This window comes from the organism of the source record quoted next, unplaced genomic scaffold (assembly GCF_019419815.1).
Source record: "Pyrus x bretschneideri cultivar Hongxiangsu unplaced genomic scaffold, Pyrus_bretschneideri_v1 Contig42, whole genome shotgun sequence".
Classification (NCBI taxonomy): Eukaryota; Viridiplantae; Streptophyta; class Magnoliopsida; order Rosales; family Rosaceae; genus Pyrus; species Pyrus x bretschneideri.
Genome location: NW_025999746.1, coordinates 3,340,582 through 3,350,752, shown reverse-complemented (window position 1 = coordinate 3,350,752; position 10,171 = coordinate 3,340,582). Strand labels below are relative to the sequence as shown.

General features: G+C 37.7%; 1 protein-coding gene across 1 annotated transcript; it reads left to right on the top strand.

The window, feature by feature from the left end:
• Nucleotides 1-3,432: 3,432 nt before the first annotated feature.
• LOC125469385 (NAC domain-containing protein 14-like) lies at nt 3,433-7,505 on the top strand. Its single transcript, XM_048566659.1, has 8 exons — nt 3,433-3,775; nt 4,225-4,526; nt 4,675-4,980; nt 5,095-5,475; nt 5,666-6,127; nt 6,208-6,522; nt 6,607-6,921; nt 7,016-7,505. The coding sequence occupies exons 1-8, from the start codon at nt 3,610-3,612 to the stop codon at nt 7,346-7,348; spliced, it is 2,580 nt and encodes an 859-aa protein (XP_048422616.1). The 5' UTR covers nt 3,433-3,609; the 3' UTR covers nt 7,349-7,505.
• The last annotated feature ends 2,666 nt before the right edge of the window (nt 7,506-10,171 follow it).

The following is a 10,171-nucleotide window of genomic DNA, read 5'->3' as shown; positions in this document are numbered from 1 at the left end:
GTTGATGAATGTGAGCCGCTAATGCATGTGAATCTTATAAAACATACTTCAACGGCTCCCATCATTTGAATGGGAAGACGACTGTCTATCATGATTCTATCTAACTTCAATTGAAGTTTTCATTAGAGATATGCCATCATTTGTTGCACGTTTTTGGATGATTGTGAGCTGATAATGTATGTGAATTCTTCAATACATCAATGGTTTAGAATCACGAATGATTATATCGACAACTCACAATCGTCAACTACTAATGTGTGTTTACTTAATGGGGTGAAAGAGTATTGGCCGACCCAGGACGTGGGAAGCCGTGGGAATATCGTTGGGGTTCAAACGATTCTTTACTTTTGTCGTACAAACCCGAGAGATTTTTCAATGTAACTGATACACGGTGTGATATACCATGTGTCATTATACAAATAGTGAGATATACGTGTTAAAAAATTAATAACTTAAAAAATAAAAATTTCCATTACTTTTATAAAAACACGTAATGTATCATTCGTATTCTGATCAGAATAAAAAAAAATTTGTACAAACCCTACTAACACATAAGGTATAATTATGTGGCGCAGTGCGGAGAATATAGCTTTTCATTAAAGGCGGTAACAAGTGCCTGCATTTTTATTTGGGACCAGGATTTTTTTTTCGGGCTTTTCTGCAAATGTCGCAAGCGTTGGCGTTAGAGTTCGTAATTTTATTTTGGGATGTGATATTCACCCACCTCATTTTATTTCTCACACATCTTTTTAATTTTCAGTCGTCGAATCGGATGAATTGAAGAATATCAACGGATAGAAATTATCAAGAAGTATGTAAAAAGTAAAATGAGGTGTATGAATAGCACATCTTTTTTATTTTTATTTTTTACCGAAGACTGCGGTAAAATAATTGGCAAACCGAAGTCTGTTTTTTCTATCAATAATTTATATAGGCTAATATAACGGAAATTGATTGTAACAGTCAGTTAATTGACAGAATAGCTCCTAGAAAGGAAGTATTTTTCGTCTACGTTTGGCCTATTTTAGCTTGTAATGCTATAAGAATGATGTACTAGAGTTCATAAGATGGTTCTCCCGCTCAGGCCCAAGGGGAAAAACGTTCACACTTATGTAAGATGGAAAAATAATCTCTGGGAGTTTTATTTTTAAACAATGATATTTACGGTGGGAATACCACAAGCTACACAATAATTATTCATAATTAGTTATCGAACTTGTCATTCATGAGAGCCAAACTTGAGACCTTTTGATTACAAACGAAGAAGAATGATACCATATTGTAGTGCTAGTAACAATAATCTATGACATCTAAGCCCTAGTTTGATACTAAGATGCTTCTGAAAAAAAAAAAAATGGATAGGGAGCTTTTTTATGTTTGGTAAACATTCAACTTCAATTTTTTTTTTCTTCACAGTTTTGGGTGAAAAAAGCCAAAAACACAAAACTGCAAAACCCAGCTTTGAAAAATCAACTTTTTTTGCTTGCCCAACTTTTGCGCAAACCGATTTCGCAAGAGGTGCTGAGGCAATTAATGAAATTTCCAATACCCAAAATGACCTTTAGCAATTAAATAAATTATACATTATACCCATTGACTTCGTCGCCGACCCTACCGCGTCTCTCTTCCATCCTCTCTGACTTTGAGCTTTTTCGAATTTCTGGGACAAGAATGGCGAGAGGTTCACCGAATTTCTGGGTTTTGTCGAAATTCAGGGCATTTTCGTCGGATTTCTGGGCTTTGTCAAAATTTGGGTTGCACAAAGAACGCTAGATTTGTACCCTTTTGCTTGACACCCAAAATCTCAACGGGGAAAGCCTCGACGCCTTCGTCGCTAACACCGACGGTGAGTCCTGAAATCGAAGTTCATCCATCTTCCATGAATTGGTTGATGCAACCCAACCTTCCCTTCCCCATGACCTAGCCTTCCTTAGGATCAGGCAAGGAGTGACAGAGAGAGAAGGGGGAGAGAGGGAGTTAGCGACGGAAGATAGAATATACAAAGGTTCTGCAAAAATAAAATAGGAAAAAGGTAAAGAAGAAACGACTCTTAGAGAAAAGAATAGAAGAAAAAAAGCGAAATGTTATTGCACTTCAAAAATCTCATTTTACGCTCTTAACAAGTATTTTTTTGTTTCCTAATATAGAAACTTTGGAGTATGGAATGAGATTTTTGGAGTGCTAATAACAATTCCCTAAAAAAATTATAAATATCTTCATAAAAAAAGGTAAAAGTACATTCTTCGAAGCTCACAACTGTTTATAAATAGTTTATATAAATCTTATAAATGTCATAATAAAAGAAAAGATAAAAAAATTATTATATAATATTCAACATCATATCTGTTTTTAATCATTTTACACAGTCGCAGCGGTTTTACATAAAAATTTACCAAACACTTTAACATTGCTTTATTTGCTAAAAACACTTTTACAAAAAAATTTACCAAACACAGACTACTTTATTTCACAGCTTTTTTTCTTGTAGCAAAAACAGTTTTTTTTTTAAAGTACAGCAATATCAAACCAGCCCTAATTCAAATGGTAATAATTTGACTTCTCGGAACAATTTTAAAAACTCTAGCCTGTAAGACAAAATGGAGAAGGAAGCCATGTGACATGTCTTACTTGCCATTCTTGCTTGCTTTTTTTGGTGATCACTTCAAGTACTTATTTTAGTTTGCTTTTAAGTACACAAAACATGTTCATAGTACAACGCCAAAGTAATCAGTTTACATAAGGACTCGTTTAGAAAGTACTTTTTGATAACTAAAAGCAATTTTAGGTTCTAAAAGTACTTAAAGTGCTTCTTTCAAGAAACATCAATTATGTGATTCTTGAAGGAAGCACTTTAAGTGCTTTTTGAAGATTAATTTGCATTTTCACTTACAATTGATTTCAAAAATATTACTATTTTAGGTACAATTTTTACTGCAGAATAAAAAAGGGTAAAAACTCAAAAGTCAAAAGTAAAAAAACAGTACGGAATAATTCGTAGAGTAATGCTATTCATAACACGTTTTTATACCATATTTCTATACCACCTTAGATGGCATCTGATGTGGACAACCATATCATTTAAAAAATTTGCAAAACCCAAGGAAATGAAGGAGGAAGACTCCATGTATATCACAATTATCATTTAATTAACTAATTTTTCTTAATTATTAGTTTATTAAATAATGAACTAAATTTAAAAATATGATTAATTTAAATGATGTGGCTATCCACATCAAATGCCACGTAATGTAGTATAAAAATATGATACAAAAGTATAATATGAATAGCAAGGGACGAGCCGACACATGGCGCCTCCTTTCTCTGCCACTTAAGCAGCGGGGTCAAACAACAAAGATCCTCTACGACGCATGCACGTACAAACCGCTCTCAGTCAGAACCCGGAGGCGCGTGGTAAACTCAGTCCACGAATCCGGAGCTTAGTAAATCGACATAAAAGCGAGTGACAGAGGAGAAAGCACAAAATTTCCGAACATAATTTATTCGACTTTACTCTAAACAAACAGCAGGGTTCGGGAGTAATTTAATTTTTCTGCGAGCTAGGGTTTTGAAAAGTTGGGAAAGTTGAGGAAGATCAGTGATAGGAGATATATGGCGGAGCTGTCGACGGAATCGCTGCCGTTGGGGTTTCGGTTCAGGCCGACGGACGAGGAGCTCATCAACCACTTCCTCCGGCTGAAGATCAACGGCCGTGATTCCGAGGTCCAAGTCATCCCGGAAATCGATGTCTGCAGATGGGAGCCCTGGGATTTGCCAAGTAATTGTTTTTTTTTTCTGTCTCCCTCTGTCTCCCTCTCTCTCTTCCCCTCTCTCCATTTTGGGGTTTGAATTTATAGTCGTTGTTTGTTTATTTCTGAATAAGAATATTTGGTTGGCTGGATTGAGAATTTTTCCTTTATTCCATACATCACCAATGAATAAATCCTCCTTATTTTTATGTGGATTCCTTGCGTAATTCCACTGTAATTGTGATAATTATAAATAATAATTCAATCTTTTAATTACCCACCTCGGATATTGTTGTAAGGTTGAAGCTTTTAGCTGTAAGTAGTGCATATTTAATCTGCCTGAGCTGAGCTATGAATGGTAATTTTAAACAATATTACGAAATTTGGATTACCCAACTCGAATATAGTAGTAAAGCTTGAAGCTTGAAGCTTGTAGCCTGTAGCTGTCCATAATGTCAATTGCGTTGTGCTTGCGCAGAACTATCGGTGATAAAGTCAGATGATCAAGAGTGGTTCTTCTTCTGCCCCCGCGATAGGAAGTACCCAAATGGCCATCGGTCCAATAGAGCAACTGATGCTGGATACTGGAAGGCTACGGGGAAGGACCGGACCATCAAGTCCCGCCAGTGCAAGTTTGCCACTAACAGCAATGGCCAAGTTGGGATGAAGAAGACCTTGGTTTTCCACAGAGGCCGTGCCCCCAAGGGCGAGCGTACCAGCTGGATCATGCACGAGTATCGTGCCACTCAGAAGGAACTCGATGGCACTGCTCCCGGCCAGGTACTCCCTCAGCTTAATGCTTTGCCGTATTCACCCCTTCTCATATATATACTTCGAGATGATGCACATTTTGAAACTTACCTGTCCTGGAACTGGTAAATAAATCCGTACTTGTTCTGAATAATGTTTAAATGACTCTCTGATACAGGGTGCCTTTGTTCTCTGTCGCTTGTTCCATAAACCAGAAGAGAAGGCTGATGAACCAAAGTATGACGAAGTTGAACAAACTGGTCTATCTCCTACCACAACTAAGTCTTCTCCTGATGAGTCCTCAGATATAGTTCAGGAAACAGCTACATCAGAGATGCAAGGTGAAAAGCAGTCGGAAGGTATCATGAGGTGGTTGACTGATAAGTCTGACAAAGTGACCCCTGATGCTTTTTGTCAGCTACCTGTTAACAGTTTTATGGCCTCTGATATGGAAGATCATGGAGCAGTAGAAACAGGAATCCAGGTAAGATGTCCATGATATGTTTTGTTTTTGTCACGTTCAGTATTGTACTCCTAAATTTATACAAAAGTTTACAAATATTAACAACTAGTGACGAAACATGGTTCTCAACTGTAGGGCCATCTGACAATGGAAGAAAATCCGGCGTTCTATGAGTCTTTGGGCGGCCCGGTTGATTGCAAAGTCTTCTCGCTGTCGCATTCGCAGATTAATGCAGAGCTGGAACATTATGTGGGTTCACCTTTTACCAGTGACTTTGGCAATTATGATAATGTATTGCATTTTCAGGACGGCACATGTGAACGGGATGTATCCCTCAAGGAGTTATTTGATGAGTTCAGCAATAGCCATTATGAGAGCTCCTATGAGGAGTCAACTAGTCAGAAGAACTTGGTCGTTGGAAATGAGACTTATCTATCTGGTCATGCATGCACCACGCCACCAGGAAACTCATGTTTCAATGGTGTATGGGGTAACACAGACGCCAAAATCGCCCAGGTATGGGTAAAATAAATAATTTCTTGCTTCTTGTAACCCCAATTTTGGTACTTCTTGGTTGTTTTCCTGTCTAGCATGCTTAGTGTACTTCATGAAATTGAAATTCTAGAATTAATCTTTTGAAAATAATTCGTAGTATATTTAGAAATGAGGTCTAACTGTAACCTTTTGCTTTGTCCTTGTGCACCAGAATGATTTGCAAAGGAGAGCATCTGGCTTGTACAATGAGCAATTTGGCTCCGAGGTTCTGCAGAACACCTCATTTGGTTATTGGCAAGCTAAAGCTCAAGCATCATTTGATGACCGAAAACCTAGAATGGGAAATATGACAGACATTTATTTATCTCAATGCTCATTTGCTGAGCAGTTTCCTGTGATTTCAGTCAATGATGTGTCCAATAGTTTGGATGGATCTACCAGTTGGAAGAATCTTGATAACCACAGTGGTGATGATGTTGGTGGAACTGGAATCAAGATTAGGGATCGACATCCTCAACTACAACCAAATATAGATAACTTTGTAGATCAGGGCTCTGCTGCAAGAAGACTTCATTTATTAGTTGACCGTTCAGTTGGGTCAATTACCAATGGCAATGAGAGCGATGAAAACTACAGCAGGGAAGAAGATGAAGTCCAATCAATTATTACAGAGGTAAGGGTGTCCTTGTGAAGCTAACTTAATAATTCTTGTCGAATGCATTTATCTAATTTTACACCGACTGTTTCATGCAGACTAGAGAGGATATACAGCAGAGTCCTACTTCAGATGAACAGGAGGAAGAGCATGCGATATTCAGCAACAAAGAAGAATGGTCCAGTACGAATAATTCTATTAACCATGGCTTTGATCCTGATGGTAGAAGTAGAATCAAGATTAGGCCTCACCAGCCTCAACAACAACCAAATTCAGACAGTTCTGTAACTCAGGACACTGCTCATAGAAGAATCCGTTTGCAGATGAATTTTTCATCTGGGCCCATTGCAAATAGTAACGTGAGAGAGATAGATTACGGAGGAGAAGATGAAGTAGAATCTGCTAATACTGAGGTAAGGGTCCTTGGGACACTACCTTAATATCTCTGTTGTTGCTTCTTATGCATTTTCAAACTTAACTCTATTTGTTCCATACAGGCTAGAGAAGCTATACAGCAGAGTCTGACCTCTGATGAACATGAGAAAGAGCATGCGGAAATCAACGATAAGGAAGACTTGGCCACTATGAAGAATTCCGTCAACTATGATTCCAATGTTGTAGGTAGATCCGGAATCAAGATGAAGGCCCCCAAGCCTCAACAACCATTAAGTTCAGGTGATTCTGCAACTCAGGCCCCTGGTTCTAGAAGAATCCGTTTGCAGATGAGTACTTCACCTCGGTCAGTTGTTGATAGCAATGTGAGAGCTACAACCCCTGCTGAAGAAGATAATGTGCAGTCAACTATTTATGAGGTAAGGATGATTAACGAAGCCAACATAAGCATTGTATATACATCTGTTTTGTGTTCCCATAAAATTCTAAACGAGCAATATTGTCTCCTTACAGGTCAAAGAAGCCACGAAGAAGATTTCTAATTTCGATGAGCAGGAAGCAGAGTCCCGTCTTTTGAAGTCAGACATGGGCAGGAAAATTAGCGATGGCTCACCAACAGAACTGGTTGATGAGAAGAGGGCTGCTGAAGAAGCCCCAAGAAAGTTGAGGTTAAGGACGGGAAGGGACGGTGCATCACCCAGCAGCCATATGGGGCTGTCAGTGTCTTCGAAGGAACTGCCCAAACACCACGGCCTGAGTCCTACGTTTGTTATTTTGGTTGGTATTCCTTTAGCCGTAACCCTGGTCATAGCATTTAGTGGGATTTGGATGACATTTAGATCTTGACGTTGCACGGTGGAAGCCATAGATGATAGGCATAGGCGCTTCATTCCACGATGTGTTTCAGTTGAAACGGGTTTTAGGCTTGTAAATTGCGTTCTCATATGAGCGTGCGGATGTAACCTTAGATGAGATAAATAATGACAGTTTGTAGTTTGATTTAGTCTGTGTTTCCGTACAACTCTGTTTTTCTAGAGTTTAGTTGTCTTTGTTTTCAATGGGAACATAACGTATGGGAAAATTAGGGTCCTCCTCTTGCAAGTAGCCGCTCCTACTTACCCGCCAATATCAGTTTGACAGTGGCAGAAATTTTTTCATGTTTTTAATATGTTATGTTTGCACATGTCTAATTGTGATTTACATAAAGTAGAAAATACTATTCGTTTCCGAGAAACGTGCCAAGCTGTGACCTAACTTATATTAGTGAAGATGTACGGTGTTGTTCGTTACTTACTTCACAAACACGGTAAAGTGCTTGGGACAATCGTCTACATGAGCTTTTTGTTGTCAGTCAAACTATATTACGTACATATTATCAATTAGCAACATTTGCCGAAGCACTTTGATAAGTTATGTCAAGAGCCTTTGTCAAGTGATGCCTAAATATACATAGTAGACTAATCAATCACTTAATCGACACAAAAGAAATTTGTAACAAACATTCAAATGTTCCTGAAGAACATTCACATTTATTTCTCAACTTTCAATTGATTCTAATACCACCTTAGTCTCAACGTACATTAGTTCATAATTGCTTACAGGTGCCATGTAAGTGACTTATTAAAGCAATGTCTGTAAATGACATAACATTCAGTTATTGTGACCTTTTGTTTAGTAATATAATGATATAAAATTCTATCTGCATAACATTATATTATTAACTTTGCACAATATAACAGTGAATTCATGTGTGCAAATTGCAGGGCGTGGCAAGGAGGACACGTAAGAGCAACTCTAGCGTATCAAAGGCCCCTTAAGGCAACTTACTATTAAATCCCCCCAGTGAACAGTAACTGCCTTTTGCATCTCCACTTCTAAATTGAATAGTCATGGCAATAGGCAATAATATATTAGTATTTTTTATTTTATAAAATAATAAAAAATAATTATATTTGTAATTTCGGATAAGATTTTTAATCGGTCTCATTGTACCACGTATCATTAAATAAGAAATTACAACCCAAAGTATTTGAGAAAATATAAAATTGTGGTGTAAGTTGAAAGATAATGATAATACATTTATAGAAAAATTAAATCAATTTTTTTTTTAATTTTTAATTTTTTTTCTGATTTTTTATTAATTTTTTACATTTTTATTAATTTTTTACTTTTTTTTTTAATAATATTTTATATATTTTATTAATTTTATAACGTGGTTGATGTCACCATGACGTCAGCTTTGCATCAGCTAGCCTTCAAGCTCTCGGGCTGTGGATCCCCGCCTAACCTGTCCACCGAGCCTTCCCCGAGCCCTATCACCCGCATGGGCTGGAAGAAGGGGAAGATGGCTATTGGGTTTTTGGGGTTGCCTGTCCATCGGCCTATAGCTTTCGGTGGAGTTACTCTAACAAAGGATAAAGAATGAGAAAAGGCAAGGACCAGTGAGTGACCTCCATGTTTTGTTCTCTTCTTTCGTCCTTTTTCTTTAAAAATTGGGTTAAAAAATAGTCCAGATAAATCCGAACCCTGAACCTCCAACGAGTCACCTCGTGTCAACGTCCACGTGGCAGCCAAGCACACTGAGAAAACTAGAAGGTTCTTTGGATATGGATAGATTTTTCAATATGATCAGAATATAAGATAGTACATTACGTGTCATTATATAAATAATGAGATATATGTATTAAAAAGTTAATAATTTAAAAAATAAAATTTCCTACTATTTATATAAAAATAGGTAATGTACTATTTATAATTCCATCTTAATGAAAAATCTCTCAATATAGTGGGGGGACCGTGAGGGGCGCCGTTGTTAATGCTAAATCCCAAAACCCCAAAACCGAACCATATGAGATCACATTTCCTTCCACATAAGTCCACTTCCCACCACCTGCTTTCACGTGGTTATGTATTTCTATAAATATACAAAACCCTAAAATCTAGAGAGAGAAAGAGAAGGGATAAGGTGAGGAATTTCTACTGTCAAAAGCTTGTGTCTTTGATTTGTCTTTGATGCTATAGTTATTGGGTTTTTGGAGTTATTAATTGGGTAAGCGAGAAAATTCCAAAAAGATGATTATGGTGGCAGTGCTGGCGGAGCTGATGGAGGAGTACACGGTGTTGCTGGCGAGGGTTTTGGAGCATTTGTTTCATTCCGCGCCTTTTCCGAGGAGGGTTCGGTTTCTGATCCTCAGGAATCTTCCCTTTGCTTCTTCCTACCCGCATCATCCTCCTCCACCTCTGGTTGGAGCCCCTGCTGCTTAAACCATTCAAGAACAAGGCTTCTTTTTTTCTTGGTTAATTTTCTTTTGCTTTTTCTAATGTTCTTTACGGAAATCTGATTTTGTGTAAATATTTGGAGTTATTTTAACAACGTTGGCGTAAATTTGATTGCTCGTTGATGGATGAATGGCAACTGTACTTTGTTCTGTATTCTTTGAAGTTCATAACTTCGGATTGTTCTGTAAGGTATGCCAACGTATGAGATGCACTGATATTTGAACAGTTGGATTTGAACTGTTAAAATCTTGTTGGGTTTTGAGAAAATTGTGGTTAACCCACTAAATTGATCAGTGATGACTGGTGTGTGGAAAAGAAGTGCGTAGAAGGCCACCTAATTTTTAGGTAGAGAAATGCGAAGTAGAATTTCTCGAAAAATGGGGCTCTCGT